Source organism: Oncorhynchus mykiss, chromosome 5 (genome assembly GCF_013265735.2).
Source record: "Oncorhynchus mykiss isolate Arlee chromosome 5, USDA_OmykA_1.1, whole genome shotgun sequence".
Taxonomy (NCBI): Eukaryota; Metazoa; Chordata; class Actinopteri; order Salmoniformes; family Salmonidae; genus Oncorhynchus; species Oncorhynchus mykiss.
The window spans coordinates 51663749-51689272 of NC_048569.1; the positions used below are offsets into that span (position 1 = coordinate 51663749).

Sequence of the window (25524 nt, forward strand, 5' to 3'; positions counted from 1 at the left end):
TGGTGGCTTTGTTGATTTAGTTACCAGCCCCCTCAATTTTTACCTTGAAAAGGGTAACCATCCAACCTGACAGAGCTTGAGAGGATCTGCAGAGAGAAAATGGGAGAAACTCCCCAAATACAGGTGTGCCAAGCTTGTAGCGTCATACCCAAGAAGACTTGAGGCTTTAATCTCTGCCAAAGGTGCTTCAACAAAGTAATGAGTAAAAGGTTTGAGTACTTATGCAGTTTCATGTGACAGAGATCAAAATATCTATTGGAAATTTAGAAAGAGGGGAGAGCTTAAGTTGCAACAACTAGCATGGGTTGCTAATATAACTAGGATTGTGCCTTTGGCTAGTGGACAATGAAAGAAAGTGGACTTGAAAACCATTAGATGGGTTAGCTTACAACGTCACGAAAACGACATGCGCGCTCCCATGGGGCAGAAGTCAGTGTGTTGTTGTGACACCGGATGGCCAGATTACTAGCAAGAATGACAAGAAACTGCAGGACACAGGGGTGGTCAAGCCCAGTAGGGCGGCTGGAACTGGACCCCTTGTAAATATTGCCAACACACACACACTTCCCCTAAAGAGCAGACTGAAACAGATACACCAACAAGTTTTCTGAAGAAATCCCACCGCTGCAACCAAATATCAGTCACACACACACTTGACACAAAACACTGACCTGCATCCAGGATGCCCTGGGCCAGGATGGCCCCGAACTTGGCCATGACGTCATCATGCTTGTCATTGATGACCTTGGAGTAGATTTGCCGGAACTGGTTCACCTGTGCCGGGAAAGCAACGAAAACCATTATGACTCAAACTCATTGTTCAGTTTATTTTGTGGGCCTCCACAATACAATCTAGCACTCGTATTCGATGAAATATACTTAAATTCTTTGTTGTCCGGTTTTTCAGCTGCATATGGGAGACCTTTTGGCTGCCACGTCACTTTGGCTTTGATAAAGCCAATATGCATGCCAAGGCCCACATTTGGAACTGACATGAAGTGAGAGCCACTATTAGCTGGTTAAAAACTCACTAGCCACACTTCTCGATAATAAAGATTTAAGAAGGGTTATATGGTTAAAACATTACCATTTATAATTCCATGTAAGATATTTAAAAAATGAGTCCTGTAAAGCAAGTGGCCCACCTGGGAGTGTGAGGCACCGGGGCACATACTCGACGAACACGATTTAACACAACTGCACCGAATCGCCTTCCTGTCTCGAGAACACTTGAAAACATCAGTGTGGCTTCACATTTAAACAGGCCCACCGCAATTAATGACAGCGTGGCTTCAATCATAAAAAATGTCATGCAACGAAATAACCCAGAGAGGGTGTGAAAGAAAAGTTTAGTTGAGCATGTGCGTTTACGTTATTGGCACATATATACCGTGTGTGGGGCACAAAGTAAAAGTGCTGAGAAAAAAAAACAGCAGGCGGGCAGTCCATAACAGTATGGCAGTGTAGGCCTACATAAACAACCTTTATGCCCAAGGTGTACTGACACACCTGCCGCACTGTCACGCTAGCTGCATGTCACCATCACCAGTGTAAGAGCACACCAAACAAAATCTGGAAAGACGCTGAAAATTACACAGGCACACGTGTTGTGCCTCCTGCCGTTTCCAATTTAAGAGTCTCTTGCACAATCTTTCACACCGCCCCGAGCTCAAAGGCTGTTGATGTACAGGCCGAGACCAGAGGACGCTTTGAAAATGAGTCTGGCATTTCTTAAACGGCTGTGACAGAGCTTGTTGTGCAAAACGGGGAGAGAGAGAGCAGCTCCTTTTAGCTAGCCTCCCCACCCTTCTCTTTCCTACCCTCTGCTGACTGATATCCCTTTCAAAAAGAACCGAAAACCTGCCAACTTTTCTTTATATCTGAAAGGTATTACTGGCGACAAAGCCTGTACTTTTATTTCCGCCAACCAGCATAGTCATGATTGCGGTAAGGAATTTCGAAGTCTCGCCAACCCCTCAGTATCAACATTGCCTTTCATCTTACCATCTTTGGCATGGATTAAATCATGAACATTCTATTTTTGTTGTCCGACATAAAACTTGTCTTTGTCATTATGAAAAAGTATAATCACAAAAACAGCAGTCTGCATAATTTTTTGCACCCCCACCAGCTACAACAAAAAAAAGTAAAAAAATGTATTTAAGATACAGTGCCTTGCGAAAGTATTCGGCCCCCTTGAACTTTGCGACCTTTTGCCATATTTCAGGCTTCAAACATAAAGATATAAAACTGTATTTTTTTTGTGAAGAATCAACAACAAGTGGGACACAATCATGAAGTGGAACGACATTTATTGGATATTTCAAACTTTTTTAACAAATCAAAAACTGAAAAATTGGGCGTGCAAAATTATTCAGCCCCTTTACTTTCAGTGCAGCAAACTCTCTCCAGAAGTTCAGTGAATTCAGAAGTTCAGTGAAGCTCTGAATGTTACCTAAATGACTAATGATGATAAATACAATCCACCTGTGTGTAATCAAGTCTCCGTATAAATGCACCTGCACTGTGATAGTCTCAGAGGTCCGTTAAAAGCGCAGAGAGCATCATGAAGAACAAGGAACACACCAGGCAGGTCCGAGATACTGTTGTGAAGAAGTTTAAAGCCGGATTTGGATACAAAAAGATTTCCCAAACTTTAAACATCCCAAGGAGCACTGTGCAAGCGATAATATTGAAATGGAAGGACCACTGCAAATCTACCAAGACCTGGCCGTCCCTCTAAACTTTCAGCTCATACAAGGAGAAGACTGATCAGAGATGCAGCCAAGAGGCCCGTGATCACTCTGGATGAACTGCAGAGATCTACAGCTGAGGTGGGAGACTCTGTCCATAGGATAACAATCAGTCGTATATTGCACAAATCTGGCCTTTATGGAAGAGTGGCAAGAAGAAAGCCATTTCTTAAAGATATCCATAAAAAGTGTTGTTTAAAGTTTGCCACAAGCCACCTGGGAGACACACCAAACATGTGGAAGAAGGTGCTTTGGTCAGATGAAACCAAAATTGAACTTTTTGGCAACAATGCAAAACGTTATGTTTGGCGTAAAAGCAACACAGCTCATCACCCTGAACACACCATCCCCACTGTCAAACATGGTGGTGGCAGCATCATGGTTTGGGCCTGCTTTTCTTCAGCAGGGACAGGGAAGATGGTTAAAATTGATGGGAAGATGGATGGAGCCAAATACAGGACCATTCTGGAAGAAAACCTGATGGAGTGCAAAAGACCTGAGACTGGGACGGAGATTTGTCTTCCAACAAGACAATGATCCAAAACATAAAGCAAAATCTACAATGGAATGGTTAAAAAATAAACATATCCAGGTGTTAGAATGGCCAAGTCAAAGTCCAGACCTGAATCCAATCGAGAATCTGTGGAAAGAACTGAAAACTGCTGTTCACAAATGCTCTCCATCCAACCTCACTGAGCTCGAGCTGTTTTGCAAGGAGGAATGGGAAAAAATGTCAGTCTCTCGATGTGCAAAACTGATAGAGACATACCCCAAGCGACTTACAGCTGTAATCGCAGCAAAAGGTGGCACTACAAAGTATTAACTTAAGGGGGCTGAATAATTTTGCACGCCCAATTTTTCAGTTTTTGATTTGTTAAAAAAGTTTGAAATATCCAATAAATGTTGTTCCACTTCATGATTGTGTCCCACTTGTTGTTGATTCTTCACAAAAAAATACAGTTTTATATCTTTATGTTTGAAGCCTGAAATGTGGCAAAAGGTCGCAAAGTTCAAGGGGGCCAAATACTTTCGCAAGGCACTGTATGTCAATCTAGCAAGCCAGGCAACGAAAAGTAACATTCTAGACAATGTTGAGAACATTTCAATAGGCTACAGTAGCATACCATGCAAACAGATGATTCCACCATCAGCGATACAACAAAGATATATTAAAGTCAGTGAATAACAAAGTTACTGGTCGCCAATTTCTCTCCTAAATGTGGGCTGTGAATGGGATGGACTGTTTCACTTCCACTCACCTTGGGACAGGTGACCTCGGTCTGCTGGATCATGACGAGTGCTGATGAGATGAGGGCATCCTGTCTCACATAGTTCACCGGGTCATTAGTCATGGGCTCCAGCAGGTTGATGGCCTCCTGAGAAGAGAGAAAGAACAAAATAACTTTTCAATGATAATACAATACACAAACTAAACAAATACCTAGGATGACCACTTGAACAGAAAACAAGACGAGGTTATCGTGTTGTTTAGACTCCAAATAAATGCATAGATAAAGTTAGATGCTACTCGCTAAGTACGAGCACAGTACTTTGCTGTTCTACAGGAGGATAAGCTCCAGCTCCTTAAGGGAGAAGAGGCTCAGGTGGGTAAACAGTGAGCTCTCTTAGTCCAGTTAGGAACTTCTAGGCCTGTGTTTGGACCAGCGCTCTCCTGGGTATTAAGAAGTAAGCCTGGCAGAGGGTGCCAGCTCAGCCGCTTGGCACAAGTTACCAGGGGCTTCTGAGGAAGGGCGGGCTCAGCTGTGCCAGGGCAAACCTCAGCACTCAGCAGTGAGGACCCAAGATGAGGCCTACACTTGAGATCTCTATCAGATTCATAGATTGCTTAGCTTTACTTTCTAAAGTGTTTTCAAAGAGATGTATTCAATCCACTAATACGAAACAAGTGTTTTTAACATGGAAACATACGCATTTTTTGTGTTTAGATTGTGAACATTTACTATTAGAGGTATGGGTAGCGCCATCTTGAATTGCCATAGTAACAACTGATGCCAATCGGTCATTGGTAGGACTGCGCAAATTGTGAATGTTTGCGCGGAGACTGAAAGTGAATGCTGCCACACCTCTACTAGACCAGTAATGTTTCTCACATCTTTTAAAGCTCTGTCATGGAGACCAGAACAACAATATTAAGGTAAGAAACTGTATACAATCTGTTTTTATGTTAATTATTTGAGTACTTTTCCGATTGATGAGTCTGTGAAATTCACTTTTGATAACAAGCCGAGTAACGTTAGACAATTGAATCAGCCTAAACGAGACAAGGAAACTAGCTAGCATACTTGATTTAGGTCTTCTCTTGTCTTTTTGATGTAAGTGTTTTCATTGATAACGGCACAAAGTCAAATGCTCATATTGACAATTTAAAAAGCATTTGTCACAGCGAAACAGTTAATTCTGCCTCATTTACTGCCTTTTTTAAAAACATAGGTGACTTGCTTAAACAAATGTAGTTTCTACTGACAACTGATATGTACAAACTTTGGCATGGGAACGATGAGCTGATAAGAGGCAATCATTAATATTTATTAAGACAATAATGAGCGAGCTAAGATGGACGTGGTCAATATAACTATTTGTTCAGCACTTTTGAAATGTACAGCGACAGAATTCAGAACATGGACCGTTCTTACAGTATTCACCAAGTCAGAACCGTAGGATAAATAAAGGGGGTATATAAGCAGACAATGAAAGGACTTACAATATTCGATGATTTACATCTCTCTAAAACAGGCTATAGGCTACATGCGCACCACCAAGTCCGCAGCGATTCTACAGCGAAACGCCATTCATCTGGTTTGCGCTCACTTGTTTTTCAACAGGACAATGACCCAACATGTCCAGGCTGTGTAAGGGCTATTTGACCAAGAGGGAGAGGGATGGAGTGCTGCATCAGACGACCTGGCCTCCACAATCACCCGGCCTCAACCCATTTGAGATGGTTTGGGATGAGTTGGACCGCAAAATAAAAGGAAAAGCAGCCAACAAGTGCTCAGCACATGTGGGAACTCCTTCAAGAAATCATTCCAGGTGGAGCTGGTTGAGAGAATGCCAAGAGTATGCAAAGCGATCATCAAGGCATTTTTTATATTTTGATTTGTTTAACACTTGTTTTGGTTACTACATGATTCCAAATGTGTTAATTCATAGTGTTGATGTCTTCAATGTAGAAAATGTAGAAAAAAAAATTGAATGAGTAAGTCTCCAAATTTTCACTAGTACTGTCCTACCTGCCCTGAATTACTGGGTCGCCACTGTCCCCATCATTTGAAGATTACTGATTTAATATTTTATTAATCAAATGTTTTTCACTAGTACTGCCCTACCTGCCCTGAATTACGCATCACCACTGTCCCCATCATTTGAAGATGACTGATTTAATATTTTATTAATCAAATGTTTTTTTTGTGATAGAAATTAGTAATGTTAAGATATTTCACATTACATATTTAGTAATGGCAGAATGTATTTAAAACTTCACCCAATTAAACTTTTGTATGACATAATAAATAAAAAAGTATCGATAAGAGTGGGGGAAAAAAGGTACTTGTGCATTGATAAGCACACAAAACACGGCATTAACGATAAATAATAAAGATGGCACTTCTAAAAGCCTTATTCACACCGTAGCCTGCAGAATTTGCAAGATTACTCGTCTTTCATTTTGATTTCGGCACAAATGAAAATGTGGTACTGACTCAACCATGGATTGATGTTTCAGCACTGTCTCAATGAAGAGTTCGGAGTTTAAACATCCCAAGGAGCACTGTGCAAGCGATAATATTGAAATGGAAGGAGTATCAGACCACTGCAAATCTACAAAGACCTGGCCGTCCCTCTAAACTTTCAGCTCATACAAGGAGAAGACTGATCAGAGATGCAGCCAAGAGGCCCATGATCACTCTGGATGAACTGCAGAGATCTACAGCTGAGGTGGGAGACTCTGTCCATAGGACAACAATCAGTCGTATATTGCACAAATCTGGCCTTTATGGAAGAGTGGCAAGAAGAAAGCCATTTCTTAAAGATACCATAAAAAGTGTTGTTTAAAGTTTGCCACAAGCCACCTGGGAGACACACCAAACATGTGGAAGAAGGTGCTCTGGTCAGATGAAACCAAAATTGAACTTTTTGGCAACAATGCAAAACGTTATGTTTGGCGTAAAAGCAACACAGCTGAACACACCATCCCCACTGTCAAACATGGTGGTGGCAGCATCATGGTTTGGGCCTGCTTTTCTTCAGCAGGGACAGGGAAGATGGTTCAAATTGATGGGAAGATGGATGGAGCCAAATACAGGACCATTCTGGAAGAAAACCTGATGGAGTCTGCAAAAGACCTGAGACTGGGACGGAGATTTGTCTTCCAACAAGACAATGATCCAAAACATAAAGCAAAATCTACAATGGAATGGTTAAAAAATAAACATATCCAGGTGTTAGAATGGCCAAGTCAAAGTCCAGACCTGAATCCAATCGAGAATCTGTGGAAAGAACTGAAAACTGCTGTTCACAAATGCTCTCCATCCAACCTCACTGAGCTCGAGCTGTTTTGCAAGGAGGAATGGGAAAAAATGTCAGTCTCTCGATGTGCAAAACTGATAGAGACATACCCCAAGTGACTTACAGCTGTAATCGCAACAAAAGGTGGCGCTACAAAGTATTAACTTAAGGGGGCTGAATAATTTTGCACGCCCATTTTTTCAGTTTTTGATTTGTTAAAAAAGTTTGAAATATCCAATAAATGTCGTTCCACTTCATGATTGTGTCCCACTTGTTGTTGATTCTTCACAAAAAAATACAGTTTTATTTCTTTATGTTTGAAGCCTGAAATGTGGCAAAAGGTCGCCGAATACTTTCGCAAGGCACTGTACATAACTCAGTACTTAGTTGAAGCACTTTTGGCAGCGTAGGGATGGTGCCTGGTTTCCTCCAGACGTGCCGCTTGGCATTCAGGCCAAATAGTTCAATCTTGGTTTCATCAAACTAGAGAATCTTGTTACTCATGGTCTGAGAGTATTTAGGTGCCTTTTGGCAAACTCCAAGCAGGCTGTCATGTGCCTTTCTTTAACTGAGGAGTAGCTTCCCTCTGGCCACTCTACCATAAAGGCCTGATTGGTGGAGTGCCGCAAAGATGGTTGTCCTTCTGAAAGGTTATCCCATCTTCACAGAGGAACTCTGGAGCTCTGTCAGAGTGATCATCAGTGTTTTGGTCACCTCCCTGACCAAGGCCCTTCTCCCCCGATTGCTCAGTTTTGCTAGGCGGTAATCTCTAGGAAAAGTCTTGGTGGTTCCAAACTTCTTCCATTTAAGAATGATGGAGGACACTGTGTTCTTGGGGACCTTCAATGCTGCAGTCATTTTTTGGTACCCTTCCCCAGATCTGTGCCTAGACACAATCCTGTGTCGGAGTTCTATGGACAATTCCTTTGACCTCATGGCTTGGTTTTTGCTCTGACATGCACTGTCAACTATGGGACCTTATATAGACAGGTTAGTGCCTTTCCAAAATTACCACAGGTGGACTCCAATCAAGTTGTAGAAACATCAAGGAGGATCAAATTTGAAATGGAATACATCGAATACATGGAGCAGGTTGGAAAAGAAAAAAATCACATTAAAACAACATTTAAATGTATTTTCGGGAAGGGATGTGGTCACTATTCATGTAATACACACACACACACACACACACACACACACACACACACACACATACAGTGGGCAAAAAAGTATTTAGTCAGAAACCAATTGTGCAAGATCTCCCACTTAAAAAGATGAGGCCTGTAATGTTCATCATAGATACACTTCAAATATGACAGACAAAATTAGAAAAAAAATCCAGAAAATCACATTGTAGGATTTTTAATGAATTTATTTGCAAATTATGGTGGAAAATAAGTATTTGGTCACCTACAAACAAGCAAGATTTCTGGCTCTCACAGACCAGTAAATTCTTCTTTAAGAGGCTCCTCTGACCTCCACTCGTTACCTGTATTAATGGCACCTGTTTGAACTTATTATCAGTATAAAAGACACCTGTCCACAACCTCAAACAGTCACACTCCAAACTCCACTATGGCCAAGACCAAAGAGCTGTCAAAGGACACCAGAAACAAAATTGTAGACCTGCACCAGGCTGGGAAGACTGAATCTGCAATAGGTAAGCAGCTTGGTTTGAAGAAATCAACTGTGGGAGCAATTATTAGGAAATGGAAGACATACAAGACCACTGATAATCTCCCTCGATCTGGGGCTCCACGCAAGATCTCACCCCGTGGGGTCAAAATGATCACAAGAACGGTGAGCAAAAATCCCCGAACCACACGGGAGGACCTAGTGAATGACCTGCAGAGAGCTGGGACCAAAGCCTACCATCAGTAACACACTACGCCGCCAGGGACTCAAATCCTGCAGTGACAGACGTGTCCCCCTGCTTAAGCCAGTACATGTCCAGGCCCGTCTGGAGTTTGCTAGAGAGCATTTGGATGATCCAGAAGAAGATTGGGAGAATGGTTTCATTTGACAATATGACAAAATATAACTTTTTGGTAAAAACTCAACTCGTCGTGTTTGGAGGACAAAGAATGCTGAGTTGCATCCAAAGAACACCGTGCCTACTGTGAAGCACGGGGGTGGAAACATCATGCTTTGGGGCTGTTTTTCTGCAAAGGGACCAGGACGACTGATCCATGTAAAGGAAAGAATGAATGGGGCCATGTATCGTGAGATTGAGTGAAAACCTCCTTCCATCAGCAAGGGCATTGAAGATGAAACGTGCCTGGGTCTTTCAGCATGACAATGATCCCAAACACACCGCCCATGCAACGAAGGATTGGCTTCGTAAGAAGCATTTCAAGGTCCTGGAGTGGCCTAGCCAGTCTCCAGATCTCAACCCCATAGAAAATCTTTGGAGGGAGTTGAAAGTCCGTGTTGCCCAGCAACAGCCCCAAAACATCACTGCTCTATAGGAGATCTGCATGGAGGAATGGGCCAAAATACCAGCAACAGTGTGTGAAAACCTTGAAGACTTACAGAAAACGTTTCACCTCATCATTGCCAACAAAGGGTATATAAACAAAGTATTGAGAAAAACTTTTGTTATTGACCAAATACTTATTTTCCACCATAAAATGAAGGGAACACCAAAATAACACATCCTAGATCTGAATGAATAAAATATTCTTATTAAATACTTTTTTCTTTACATAGTTGAATGTGCTGACAACAAAATCACAAAACTTATCAATGGAAATCAATGTATCAACCCATGGAGGTCTGGATTTGGAGTCACACTCAAAATTAAAGTGGAAAACCACACTACAGGCTGATCCAACTTTGATGTAATGTCCTTAAAACAAGTCAAAATGAGGCTCAGTAGTGTGTGTGGCCTCCACGTGCCTGTATCACCTCCCTACAACGCCTGGGCATGCTCCTGATGAGGTGGCGGATGGTCTTTTGAGGGATCTCCTCCCAGACCTGGACTAAAGCATCCGCCAACTCCTGGACAGTCTGTGGTGCAACGTGGCATTGGTGGATGGAGCGAGACATGATGTCCCAGATTTGCTCAATTGGATTCAGGTCTGGGGAACGGGCGGGCCAGTGCATAGCATCAATGGCTTCCTCTTGCAGGAACTGCTGACACATTCCAGCCACATGAGGTCTAGCATTGTCTTTCATTAGGAGGAACCCAGGGCCAACCACACCAGCATGTGGTCTCACAAGGGGTCTGAGGATCTCATCTCGGTGCCTAATGGCAGTCAGGCTACCTCTGGCGAGCACATGGAGGGCTGTGAGGCCCCCCAAAGAAATGCCACCCCACACCATGACTGACCCACTGCCAAACCGGACATGCTGGAGGATGTTGCAGGCGGCAGAACGTTCTCCACGGCGTCTCCAGACTGTCACGTGCTCAGTGTGAACCTGCTTTCATCTGTGAAGAGCACAGGACGCCACTGGCGAATTTGCCAAGCTTGGTGTTCTCTGGCAAATGCCAAACGTCCTGCACGGTGTTGGGCTGTAAGCACAACCCCCACCTGTGGACGTCGGGCCCTCATACCACCCTCATGGAGTCTGTTTCTGACCGTTTGAGCAGACGCATGCACATTTGTGGCCTGCTGGAGGTCATTTTGCAGGGCTCTGGCAGTGCTCCTCCTTGCACAAAGGCGGAGGTAGCGGCCCTCCTACGGCCTCCTCCACGTCTCCTGATGTACTGGCCTGTCTCCTGGTAGCGCCTCCATGCTCTGGACACTACGCTGACAGACACCGCAAACCTTCTTGCCACAGCTCGCATTGATGAGCCATCCTGGATGAGCTGCACTACCTGAGCCACTTGTGTGGGTTGTAGACTCCGTCTCATGCTACCACTAGAGTGAAAGCACCGCCAGCATTAAAAAGTGACCAAAACATCAGCCAAGAAGCATAGGAACTGAGAAGTGGTCTGTGGTCCCCACCTGCAGAACCACTCCTTGCTAAATGCCTATAATTTCCACCTGTTGTCTATTCCATTTGCACAACAGCATGTGAAATTTATTGTCAATCGGTGTTGCTTCCTAAGTGGACAGTTTGATTTCACAGAAGTGTGATTGACTTGGATTTACATTGTGTTGTTTAAGTGTTCCCTTTATATTTTTGAGCAGTGTACACACACACACACACACACACACACACACACACACACACCAGACGTATGCAAATATATACATCAGAAGTTATTGGGGAAATATTTCATAGTTTCTTCACAGATATATTATTTTCCCATTTCAGTCTTATAGCAACCCTATGCTTGGTGTGACTGTTATAGGAAGAGGAGACCATCCGATACACCTGGAAATATTTTGATATGAACCTGGAATTAAAATTAAGGAGGACCAGTGCTTCTAAAGTGAAACAAATCTCACATAAGTCCAGTTTGCGAGCGATGTTAGGCTACATTGTATCGTTGTTTCTTCTTCAGAGCGCAGTGGTGAGCAACAAAATAATTTCACTTCACCGAGACATCCACGAGTTAAAGTTTAGCACTTTATCCACCAATGTTTTAATGATCTGAATTTTTTTAAATGTATTTTTATTTCACCTTTATTTAAATCAGGTAGGCCAGTTGAGAACAAGTTCTCATTTACAACTGCGACCTGGCCAAGATAAAGCAAAGCAGTGACAAAAAAACAGAGTTACACATGGGATAAACAAACGTACAGTCAATAAGACAAGAGAAAATCTGTATACAGTGAGTGCAAACGAAGTAAGGAGGTAAGGCAATAAAAAAAGCCAATAGAGGAAGTAATTACAATTTAGCAATTAACGCTGGAGTGATAGATGTGAGGATGAGGATGTGCAAGTAGAATTACTTGTGTGCAAAAGAGCAGAAAAAAACAAAAAACAAATATGGGGATACGGTAGGTAGTTGTTTGAATGGGCTATTTATAGATGGCCTGTGTACAGCGATCGGTAAGCTGACTCTTGAAGTTATTGAGGGAGATATAAGTCTCCAACTTCAGTGTTTTTTGCAATTGGTTCCAGTCATTGCCAGCAGAGAACTGGAAGGAAAGGCGGCCAAAGGAGGTGTTGGCTTTGGGGATGACCAGTGAAATATACCTGCTGGAGCGCGGGCTACGGGTGGGTGTTGCCATGGTGACCAGTGAGCTGAGATACGGCGGGGCTTTACCTAGCAAAGACTTAGAGGACCTGGAGCCAATGGGTTTGGCGACGAATATGTAGCGAGGACCAGCCAACGACAGCATACAGGTTGCAATGATGGGTAGTATATGGGGCTTTGGTGACAAAACGGATGGCACTGTGATAGACTGCATCCAATTTACTGAGTAGAGTGTTGAAGGCTATTTTGTAAAGGACATCGCCGAAGTCAAGGATCGGCAGGATAGTCCGTTTTACGAGGGTATGTTTAGCAGCATGAGTGAAGGAGGCTTTGTTGCGAAATAGGAAGCCGATTCTAGATTTAACGTTAGATTGGAAATGCTTAATTTGAGTCTGGAAGGAGAGTTTACAGTCTAGCCAGACACGTAGGTATTTATAGTTGTCCACATATTCTAAGTTAGAACCGTCCAGAGTAGTGATGCTAGGCGGGCGGGCGCTTATTTAAGATGGTGAGGAAGGCACTTTTGAAGAACAACCAGGCATCCTCTACCGACGGGATGAGTTCAACATCCTTCCAGGATACCCGGGCCAGGTCGATTAGAAAGGCCTGCTCACAGAAGTGTTTTAGGGAGCGTTTGACAGTGATGAGGGGTGGTCGTTTGACCCTGGACCCATAACGGACGCAGGCAATGAGGCAGTGATCGCTGAGATCCTGGTTGAAAACAACAGAGGTGTATTTAGAGGGCAAGTTGGTCAGGATGATACCTATAAGGGTGCCCATGTTTATGGATTTGGGGTTGTACCTGGTAGGTTCCTTGATAATTTTTGAGAGATTGAGGGCATCTAGCTTAGATTGTAGGACGGCCGCGGTGTTAAGCATCACCTAACAGTACAAACTCTGACGATAGATGGGGGGCAATCACATAGGGTATCCAGGGCACAGCTGGGAGCTGAGGGGGGTCTATAACAAGTGGCAACAGTGAGAGACTTATTTCTGGAGAGATGGATTTTTAAAAGTAGTAGCTAGAACTGTTTGGGCATAGACCTGGATAGTAGGACAGAACTCTGCAGGCTATCGCTACAGTAGATTGCAACTCTTCCCCCTTTAGCAGTTCGATCTTGAAGGAAAATGTTGTAATTGGGAATGGAAATTGCAGAATTTTTGGTGGCCTTCCTAAGCCTGGATTCAGACACAGCTAGGTCATCAGGGTTGGCAGAGTGTGCTAAAGCAGTGAATAAAGCAAACTTCTTCTGATGTTAACATGCATGAACCCAAGGCTTTTTCAGTTACAGAAGTCAACAAATGAGAGCGCCTGGGGACACACAGAACCTGGGTTAACCTCTACATCACCAGAGGAACAAAGGAGGAGTAGGATAAGGGTATGGGCTAAAGGCTTTAAGAACTGATTGTCTAGTGCGTTCGGAACAGAGAGTAAAAGGAGCAGACATGGGCATGGTAGGATAGATTCACGGCATAATGCACAGACAAGAGCATGGTAGGGTGTGAGTACAGTGGAGGTAAACCTAGGCATTGAGTGACAATGAGACAGGCTGCGATGAATGGGCAGAGGGGGGTCAGTTAGCTACACACAGGGCCTGAGTTCGAGGCTGTGGCCGACTAATAAAAATGAAGTACCGTGTACCGTGTTAATGAATAATGGTCCAGAGCCTGCGGCAGGAATCCGGTGATGTAGTGGGGGGGAAAAAGCCGTCCGATATGCTCAGGGATTATATCACGCTGTGCAGACTGGCAGATATTATCCGGGCTAAAGCGGCTGGTGTCTGTGTTAAAGACTGCTAGCAGTGGCTAACAATGACTGAATAGCTAGTAGCTAATTAGCTGGCTAGCTCCTGAAGGCTAGCTTCTGATCTGACCATGTTGGAAGGTATATTTAATGGGGCGGTAGGGTAGCCTAGTGGTTAGAGCGTTGGACTAGCAGCCAAAAGGTTGCAAGTTCAAATCCCCGAGCTGACAAGGTACAAATCTGTCGTTCGGCCCCTGAACAGGCAGTTAACCCACTGTTCCTAGGCCGTCATTGAAAATAACAATTTGTTCTTAACTGACTTGCCTAGTTAAATAAAGGTAAAAAAATAAGATTGAAATAAGAAAAATAATAAGAAAAAAAAACTCCCCCCAAAAAGCTTAATATTTACACGGGACAAAAACAAACACGTCTTTCTGCTACACCATCTTGGAAAATATGTGATGAAGGGGGTGATTGAATACAATATACAACAGGGTTGGCAACGAGGTTTGGCAGCCATTCATTTTTTTCCTGAGCTTGTATGTAGCTAGTCGGCAGGCCAGAACATAATTAGCCTACACACTCTTTTAATGCAAACCTTCAGAACCTGCTCCCAAACAGCACAGATGTAAGATTTTATTTTTCACTGTAGAAGCACTGGTCCTCTTAAACTGTAATTCCAAGTAGCAAAAATATTTAGGGTCATATGACGGTCTGCTCTGCCATTTCTCCCCTTCAAACCAGGGCTGCCAAAAATATAAGGTTGCTATAAGACAAATGGGAAAATAATGGATCTGTGAAAAAAGTATAAAATAGCTCCCCACTACCAATGTAATGTTTACATTGAATGTATTCCTTGAACGTTGACCACAGCCCTTCTGAAAATACATTTACATTTTTTCCAACCTGCTCCATGTATTCAATTTCAAATTTGGCTCCAAGTGCAGCTTTACCTCCGGGCTATTATGACACATCTGGCAGTTCCTTCTCCGTATGTTCCTAGCAGAGGTTGAGTTTTCTAGTAGTTAGTCTCGGTTAGCCTCAGGTATTCATTCGGTGGTGTCCGTTATTTTGCTACACTCATTGTGTGTGGGAGGGATACAACACAGCCCTGTGGTAGGCTAGGAGGAGCTTTTGCAATACTTCATAGACCCTTTATTTTAGATCCATGAAGCTGCATTAAGTGTCTACAGGTAAGCCTCTGGGCTGATTTTGGACTGGAGAATAGAATGTGCAGTTTGTTCACAGAGTGGGAAGGGAGGGAGGTCGGGAAAGGATGTACAGTACATGAGGTGGAAGAGGTACTCACCTTGTTGCCTGTCCCGGCACAGCAGATGCCAAGGGCCATTGCGGCCCCGCAGCGCACATGGGGGTTGTAGCTCTCTGACAGGAGGGACACCACACTAGGACACTGCTCTGGGGTCCTGTACACACAAAGAGAGAGAAAGACATTGTAATTCAGTTACGCTCATTGTTATTTACATCAAACATCTGAGCAACGGTCTTGAGCCTTGCAAACAATGTAAATAGGCCTAATAAAAATCCATTACCAATCACCATCATTATTATTATTATGATGAACCGTCTCAGCCATCTTTGAAGAGACTGGGGTTTTATCAACATTGCAGGTCATTCTATAAGAATTAATCCAATTGACACCAGGTCCAAGGCTTTAATATCATTATAGAATAATTGTATAGGTGACAGGTGGCTCAAAGCTACAGCACATCATAAGGAATTGTCACAACCTAACCCTGAACCGGTGTTGGAGGGGGGAACTTGGGGGGCATGTGTGCTGTGTGAAATAGGGGCAGTGATTTATAGGCCTGACACCTCTCAAAGTCCTCATGCATTTTATCTGTGCTGCATGGGAAAGGGAAAACATTGTGCTTAACCATTTTGCTAGATTGAAATCTATGGCTTGAAGTATAATGGCATGAGTCTAGCGCAGAATGGAGAACAAAAATTCTCTGCTAAGTATAAATTGTTATTTCTTTGCTTACTTAAGTGAGGACTGAGCAAAGTCAACTAAGACGTACAGCAGGGGCGACGCCAGGCTCTTAACTCGTTCACTTTGTCAAAATCCCTTTTAGTCTTACAAAAAGAACAAGCACACAAACATCCACCCAACAGTCAAAGTTAATAAAATAATGTTTTTTATTAAATAATAATAAAGGACACCCTCATTTAGGTGATGGGATTTTTGCAGAAAACTGCCAACTTAGTGTATTTTGGCAGAATATTACACCAAGTCTAACACCAATGAAGTGATAATGTGGTTATGTGGTAATGAAGTGGTAATGAAGTGAATATTCTGGCTAACCCTTCCACTCCACTACCTTCGACCATCTTGTGTTTCACGTGTAACTGCCAGGGCTTCTTCCCCATCACATTTTCCTGGCTTCCACGGGCCCAACCGTCTCACTATGAGGAGCCTCCTCACATGTTCATTTTGAACCAAGACTCAAAAACCTTTTACAAACTCTCCCAAGTCCAGGCAGCTGTGTCAAGATGGTTTCTTTAAACAATTTACACAAGGTGATTATGGTCAATCCTCCTCCCATCCTAACCCGCTGCCTTCCCTGTTCAGGTTGGGACATTAGAACCCTTACAGGAGTATGGTGTGAGAATATAGAGGTAAGAGCAGTGTGGGGTGTACGGGCAGAGACCAGGGGATGTAGATTTGGGACCCTAACCTCTTGTAACTGCATCTTTACGTAGCACTTAATGTGCCGTTAGGGTAAGGGCCATTTGCAATTAGGCGCTTGAGATGTGAATTGAATTTAATGGGCTCTGTTCTAAGAGGAATGAAGCGGGACCAGATAGAGGAAAATCTGGGCTACTCGACTCTTGCTGGGACTCTTGCTGGGACAAGACAGGTAGGTCTTAGAGGACACACATGAACGACGATCTGCCAAAAACAGTCGGTGGCCAACCATCACATGCGAGCAGTCTCCAGCTTTCCCAATTCTTCTAAAGTTGCGGATGGCTTTCAACCTTGAACCACTCATAACGTGAGGGGAAATTAAAGTGACATTTAAAAAAAAAATACAAATGTGCTGTCGATTGTAGGCTGTACTGTGTGTTCCAGTGTATCTTTTAGTGAAAATTCCTGCCGACAGTTAGCCAAACCTGTCAGCTAAATTAAATGTTTAATGAATCATATTTGGTCACAAAAAAGGAATGCAATAAATTACAACTGGCATGGAATAATACTGCCTGAGAAAGAGAGGGATTTCCTCTGAAGTAATGACATAACTGTACAAGTCACTCAAATCAGTATAATGTGTGCTATATTACCAGTGTTGGAAATGTATTACGGTATAGCCTGTAATGTCTTGAATTAGGGAGTCTCTCAGGCACAGACATGGTTGAAACCATAGAGGAGCAAATAATTGACAATGGGATGAGGTAAGCACATCATATTGAGCGTGTTATACAGCTTGCTATGCTGTGAAAGGAGGTTAATAAGACCAACATTGCCTCGGCATGAACAGTGAAACAGATTACCATGCGTCTTCAGATTTCCCAGAAAGGTTCAGTTCCTTGTAATGGTAATTGGGAGTCTATCAGTCAGGTATTAATCGTCATTCACTCAAAAAAAACGCTAGGAGGTAAACCAATCCTCTATAAAACAGACTCCTAAGCTTTCTCCAAAAAACAGGCATCATCGTCGATGACTCCCATGCCACTAACTCACAAAATGTCACATTTGCCACTCTCTCCCAGAAATGTGACGCTTTGCTGCAATTGAAGAGGTCCTTTGCTTCTCAGAGAAAACAAAACCTTATTGGAGTGAAGGAGTGAAGAGGTAAGGAGGAATAAAGATGGATCCCTGTTGCCAGACACTGAATACAATGTACACATTCATATGGTTGCGCTCCCACTCAGAACATATTTTAGCCTGATTAGACTTATAAAAACAGACTTATGAAAACAACATAGGAGTAGTTCACGAAAACCGTCAGAATGCGTTGATGTTTGTGAGTTGCGCCGTCTTGATTTTACACACAATTACACACAAGCAGGAAAAATAGAGTGATTTGACTTCAGCTTTTATCAGAGTAGAATTGGCTCGCTGTAATCAAACGCTAAATGAAGCACCTTAGGGTACTCGGAAAGGGTCTGAAACACTGTTTCAGTGTCAATGATAAAGCCCAGAAGGTTCTATGCACAGAAATCGATAAACCTCCCAGGGTCATTCATTCAGTCTTCTCCATTAATGCAGTGGTGAATTCCGGCGGCCTAATGTCAACTGGCCTGTTTGGATTTAGCATCTCATCTCAACTGGCCAACCAGGGCTTTCATTGATCACAAATGGCAAATCTCTAGAAGATCTGGATTGCCTTTCAATTTCGCCAGCAGGGATATGAGATGCTACTCTGGTACATATATGACTACCACTAATCTATTCTTGGATCAACCGCAACTTGTAGAGAGTAGAGCGAGACCTGTGAAGCCAAACACAGGCTTTGTGGATAGGGTCGTCAGGTAGCCTGTAAAGTCTATTGTATGGCAAAACAAAACATTCCTGCCAGTGCCAAAATTGTCAATGCCACAATTCTCATCCATCAAGCTAATGTTTACAAAATATGAATGAGGGTGTGGTAAAATAAGAACTTGCCAATGATCCAATGCTTTCTAAATGTAAGGATTACGACCATTGTGGCAATGCAATGGCTTGAGGTTGAATGTGCCTTTTGCTTTGCTACTGCAGATAAATAACTAATAATTTAGAGCCATTCATAAACAGTTAAACAGAATGCTCCAGGATATGTCTGTGTGTGCGTGCACAAACTAGGGTTCAGCGATATTTACGATAGTATCGGATATCGAAGATGATTGACAGCCATCATCGATGGTGACGACATTGTGATGTGACAGACGATGCACTTTATAACCTATTTCAACTTGACTAGCACCACGCAGTAGAGATATGACCTGGTAGCTCAAAGCAGGGCCATGCAAAGTGGCCTATTCCTTTGCAGCCTGCATGACATATCAATAAATACAGTGACTTGCGAAAGTATTCAGCCCCCTTGAACTTTGCGACCTTTTGCCACATTTCAGGCTTCAAACATAAATGTATTTTTTTGTGAAGAATCAACAAGTGGGACACAATCATGAAGTGGAATGACATTTATTGGATATTTCAAACTTTTTTAACAAATCAAAAACTGAAAAATTGGGCGTGCAAAATTATTCAGCCCCCTTAAGTTAATACTTTGTAGCGCCACCTTTTGCTGCGATTACAGCTGTAAGTCGCTTGGGGTATGTCTCTATCAGTTTTGCACATCGAGAGACTGACATTTTTTCCCATTCCTCCTTGCAAAACAGCTCGAGCTCAGTGAGGTTGGATGGAGAGCATTTGTGAACAGCAGTTTTCAGTTCTTTCCACAGATTCTCGATTGGATTCAGGTCTGGACTTTGACTTGGCCATTCTAACACCTGGATATGTTTATTTTTGAACCATTACATTGTAGATTTTGCTTTATGTTTTGGATCATTGTCTTGTTGGAAGACAAATCTCCGTCCCAGTCTCAGGTCTTTTGCAGACTCCATCAGGTTTTCTTCCAGAATGGTCCTGTATTTGGCTCCATCCATCTTCCCATCAATTTTAACCATCTTCCCTGTCCCTGCTGAAGAAAAGCAGGCCCAAACCATGATGCTGGCCCAAGGGTGATGAGCTGTGTTGCTTTTACGCCAAACATAACGTTTTGCATTGTTGCCAAAAAGTTCAATTTTGGTTTCATCTGACCCAGGTGGCTTGTGGCAAACTTTAAACAACACTTTTTATGGATATCTTTAAGAAATGGCTTTCTTCTTGCCACTCTTCCATAAAGGCCAGATTTGTGCAATATACGACTGATTGTTGTCCTATGGACAGAGTCTCCCACCTCAGCTGTAGATCTCTGCAGTTCATCCAGAGTGATCATGGGCCTCTTGGCTGCATCTCTGATCAGTCTTCTCCTTGTATGAGCTGAAAGTTTAGAGGGACGGCCAGGTCTTGGTAGATTTGCAGTGGTCTGATACTCCTTCCATTTCAATATTATCGCTTGCACAGTGCTCCTTGGGATGTTTAAAGCTTGGGAAATCTTTTTGTATCCAAATCCGGCTTTAAACTTCTTCACAACAGTATCTCGGACCTGCCTGGTGTGTTCCTTGTTCTTCATGATGCTCTCTGCGCTTTTAACGGACCTCTGAGACTATCACAGTGCAGGTGCATTCATACGGAGACTTGATTACACACAGGTGGATTGTATTTATCATCATTAGTCATTTAGGTCAACATTGGATCATTCAGAGATCCTCACTAAACTTCTGGAGAGAGTTTGCTGCACTGAAAGTAAAGGGGCAGAATAATTTTGCCCGCCCAATTTTTCATTTTTTGATTTGTTAAAAAAGTTTGAAATATCCAATAAATGTCGTTCCACTTCATGATTGTGTCCCACTTGTTGATTCTTCACAAAAAAATACAGTTTTATATATTTATGTTTGAAGCCTGAAATGTGGCAAAAGGTTGCAAAGTTCAAGGGGGCCGAATACTTTCGCAAGGCACTGTATGTTAAACAATTTACAAATGCAAGAGAAGAATGTAGACAAAGCTAAGATTTTCACCAAAGCAGTGTAAAATGTCCAGTCAGAAAATATATATATATTTTTTTCTCTCAATGTCAGATGATCTGGTCCATATAGCTGACACTCTATAAAAGCCCCATTTTGTATTTTCTGTCCATTTGATATGAATGACAATTTTTATGCATGCTGGCTTTCTCCCAAGGTGCTACTTCATGATTAAACAATCATTTTAGCCAACGGCGATCTACGGTCTCTCAGAAAGTTTTAGGTTATTACTGTAACTTAAAAACATGATAGGGCTAAGGTAATAATGAGAGAGGTAGAACAAGCAATAGCAAGATAGATTTTTCTAACGAGTATTTTGAACAAATTTTACAGTTGATCAAAGCTTAGTCTATTACAAGATAAATGTATGCATCCCTCCTACTTGTTGAAGAACATACAAAACATACAAAACATACTAATCAAAATAGCTTATCAAAAGCAATAAAGGGATACTTCGGGATTTTGGCAATGAAGCCCAATGATCTCATTTTTATGTCTCTGTGTGCAGTTTGAAAGAAGTCGGGTAATGACTGCATGACATTAAGGCTTGTCCGGGGCAAGTAAAAAATGTATAAATTGCTGGACAACTAGAAAATAGATTTTTTTTTATACACAATTGCACATAAATATCAAATAATTACTCCAGTAATGTGGCAGTGCATGGTTGACATTGAGTAAATTGCCCATATTCCTATAGCTTATTTCAATAAACATAATATATTTACACAAAGCAGAAGGTAGAGAGAGCGAAGAGTTTCAACAAAGCAGCGCAAAATATGTTGTCAGTAAATAAGTTGTTTTTTTTCTCTCTCTCAAATGATCTGGGCCAATAGCCAAAGTCAATTTCCTCTCCATTTGATATGATGACTGGCCTATTACACTACTCTTTCAATTTAATCAAGTGCGGGCCCAAAAAGGTGACACATTTTTTGTTGCACTGAAACATGCAAAAAATCCCTGCTAGGGGGAAATGCAGGTTAACTAATTAAACAAAGAATATGATCTACATGATCAGTCTCTGTGTGTAAAATAAGTGGTTCATGTGAACCTAACTCTCAGCTAAAAAATGTAAAGAAAGCAATGTTATTTTCGCCTAGACATTACTAAATGACACAAGTCTTGAGAAAAAAAAAACAATACACTAATATTGCAGTTAGCCATGACAGCCTTTATAATATAACACTTGTGACCACACACACACACACACACACACACACATACATCTAAATATTGCACTTGAGGGAAAAAAAAAACCCATCTCAAGTAGAAATAGAATGAAACAAATAGGCATTCTATTTTTGCTCTATTATAGTGGCCACTATAGTAGACATCGATGTGTGCAAAAATATAATTCACTGAGTAAAAAAATGTAATAATTCCCCCTCACTCACACAAGTGTTACTGTCAAGTTCAACACAACAAAAGCAATATCTTTGGGCTACACTATTACATTGTACACTTTCTGCCTGCTGTGGACATCTGTTCTACAATGTGCCAGCAGAGCATGATACCATTTGTTGGCATAATTTATCTCTTTCAGGCAGAGTACACCTGGGATACCCCTCTTTATCCAATGTATTGAGAAAGAGGGAAAGTGTGTGGTGTTCCTTTCACCTCTATAGTGGCATCCAGCTTAAGCCAGGCCCGGCTCCAGCTACACTGTTTAACAAGCAATACCTAATTTTCACCTAATTCTCTCATTCTGAAAAATAACCACATACTGTTAGGCTGGAAAATAGAACGAGTCAACATTCACCCAAGGCTGAAAATGGCAAAAGAATGTTGGCAAAACTGTAACACTAGCGCGAGCCCAAAGCAAATTCATGGAATCAAAAGCTTGCAGAGCCCGTTTTGACTGGAGCGACGCTTAGAACTCCATTTCGCCTAAATGGCACAAACATTTTTTTATCCCTTTTTATATTACCACTACAATCTGTTCTTAGGACGAAACTGAAAAATAACTTGTGTAGAAAGTAAACATCCGCACCTCATTGGTGCCAAGTGTGATTATGTCTGCATAATGAGGAAGTAGGAATAAAATGGCAACTTCTGACTATTTCTGGTTTAGCGTTTAACGACGAGATACTCTGCCCAGCCTTACATAATTAGAAAGAGGAGATTATCATGATTAAAATGGTGTCCAACTTGAAAAACAGCTAAATATACACATTGCGAGATATTTCGCGAAATACACTAGCATGCCTCTCCATAGGAAAACAACCGCGGGAACTCAGCGTTCCAAGGGCAAAAGGTATTTCGGGGCTAGCGTTTGATGACAACGGAACACACTGCCCAGCCTTACATAATTTGAAAGAGGAGATTGTCATGTTTAAAATGGTATCCAGGCCTCCCGGGTGGCGCAGTGGTTAAGGGCGCTGTACTGCAGCGCCAGCTGTGCCATTAGAGTCCCTGGGTTCGCGCCGCGACTGGGAGGTCCGTGGGGCGACGCACAATTGGCCTAGCGTCGTCCGGGTTAGGAAGGGCTTGGTCGGTAGGGATGTCCTTGTCTCATCGCGCACCAGCGACTCCTGTGGCAGGCGCACTGCGCGCTAACCAAGGTTGCCAGGTGCACCAATGTTTCCTCCGACACATTGGTGCGGCTGGCTTCCGGGTTGGATGCGCGCTGTGTTAAGAAGCAGTGCGGCTTGGTTGGGTTGTGTATCGGAGGACGCATGACTTTCAACCTTCGTCTCTCCTGAGCCCGTACGGGAGTTGTAGCGATGAGACAAGATAGTAGCTACTACAACAATTGGATACCACGAAATTGGGGACAATAAACTGGGAATCAAACGTTCGGAAGGCGAGTTAGTGCCACGGTGCTCAATAGAGCTAATAGGAGCTGGCAGGGTGGAAAATTCCCTAAAATAAGGCCTGTGTTTTCGTGATTACTTCAAAATTATGGCAGGCAGCTGGGACATATAGTAATATTATAAAACTGGGCTCCACGGTGGATGCACATTTTTTATCATAAAAAAGCATTGTTAAAAATGTAGTGTCTAGCCTAATACTGTAGAGGAAAAAGATGAGTTCACAGATAGCTCGTTAACTAGTTAACATTTCACACAGATTGCCATGGTCCAGTAAGCAACTAACGTGTTATAACTTGAGGAAAGGCAGTAATATAATATAAGTAATATAATGTTACCAGTTAATACTATAGAGAATTGGTTAGGTTACTAAAGTTAGCTCATCTGATGTTGCTGTTGGACTTTATTACCAGCTCATTTTAATTTTCAACTCAATTATTTAATCAGTTAAATTGCCTAATGTTGCTCAACATTTCTCTGTCTAGCAAACGGATAATTCAATCCAGCTAGCAAGATACTTAACAATGCTAACAATACTTGTTCCACCACACTTTCTCCCTCACCTCAAACGTTTAAAATGCCAGTTGTTTTTCGGTTACAGCTCATGGAGTACGCTTCATCACCTTCTCACCCCCGTCATGATCAAACAATGAATGAATCTAACAGAGTTCAGAAAGTTGTTGTTTTTGAATAACCCCAAATCATGAGACAGAAGAAACAATAGCAAGATATAAAAATATGAACAAACCTTACAGTCGAGCATAAAAAAGAAATTATGCATGCGAGGCCGAAAGAAAATCTCTCCTTGCCGAAATGAAATATCATAAAAGCATTGAGACACATTGAAGTAATTTATTTCCCAAAATTATTCTTAGAAAAGGTGTTTATAATGTCCTTAAAATTGTAGCTTTTAAAAATGTAAATAATTACGTAAATCAGAGTAGGCTGTTTCTCAATCACAGATGTATTTTGAATGACATATTTTAGGCCACAAGAAGTTAAAATTGAGCAAACAATACCAAGATGGAAAAATATAACAAAGATTCTAATGAAAACTTAGGCTATAGTTGAGAAAAATATATGAATATGAATATTATTATTATTATTATTATTATTATTATTATTATTATTATTATTATTATTATATTATTCTAGCAATATGCAACCTACCTACAAAGCATATAAACTCAGCAAAAAAGAAGTTCCTTTGTCAGGACCCTGTCAAAGATCATTTGTAAAAATCCAAATAACTTCACAGATCTTCATTGTAAAGGGTTTAAACACTGTTTCCAATGCTTGTTCAATGAACCATCAACAATTAATGAACATGCACCTGTGTAACAGTCGTTAAGACACTAACAGCGTATAGACGGAAGGCAATTAAGGTCACAGTTAAGAAAACTTAGGACACTCAAGAGACCTTTCTACCGACTCTGAAAAACACCAAAAGAAAAATGCCCAGGGTCCCTGCTCATCTGCGTGCACGTGCCTTAGGCATGCTGCAAGGATGTATGAGGACTGCAGATGTGGCCAGGGCAATAAATTGCAATGTCCGTACTGTGAGACGCCTAAGACAGCGCTACAGGGAGACAGGACGGACAGCTGATCGTCCTTGCAGTGGCAGACTATGTGTAACAACACCTGCACAGGACCGGAACATCCGAACATCACACCTGCAGGACAGGTACAGCATGGCAACAACTGCCCGAGTTACAACAGGAATGCACAATCCCTCCATCTTCTGCTCAGACTGTCCGCAATAGGCTGAGAGAGGCTGGACTGAGGGCTTGTAGGCCTGTTGTAAGGAAGATCCTCACCAGACATCATCTGCAACAACATATGGGCACAAACCCACCATCGCTGAACCAGACAGGACTGGCAAAAAGTGCTCTTCACTAATGAGTCGCAGTTTTGTCTCACCAGGGGAAATGGTTGGATTCGCGTTTATTGTCGAAGGAATGAGCGTTACACTGAGGCCTG

At 42.2% G+C, this 25524-nt stretch overlaps 1 protein-coding gene across 1 annotated transcript in view; it reads right to left on the reverse strand.

Annotated features, from left to right (window-relative positions):
- Positions 1-25524, reverse strand: part of LOC110522962 (26S proteasome non-ATPase regulatory subunit 1-like) — a 134815-nt gene that overhangs the window by 30452 nt on the left and 78839 nt on the right. The window contains exons 19-21 of the mRNA XM_036979048.1: positions 15423-15537; positions 4013-4129; positions 672-774 (exon numbers count right to left, since the gene is read on the reverse strand). Of these exons, the coding sequence (XP_036834943.1) occupies positions 672-774; positions 4013-4129; positions 15423-15537 (335 nt within the window). The remainder of the gene's footprint in view (positions 1-671; positions 775-4012; positions 4130-15422; positions 15538-25524) is intronic.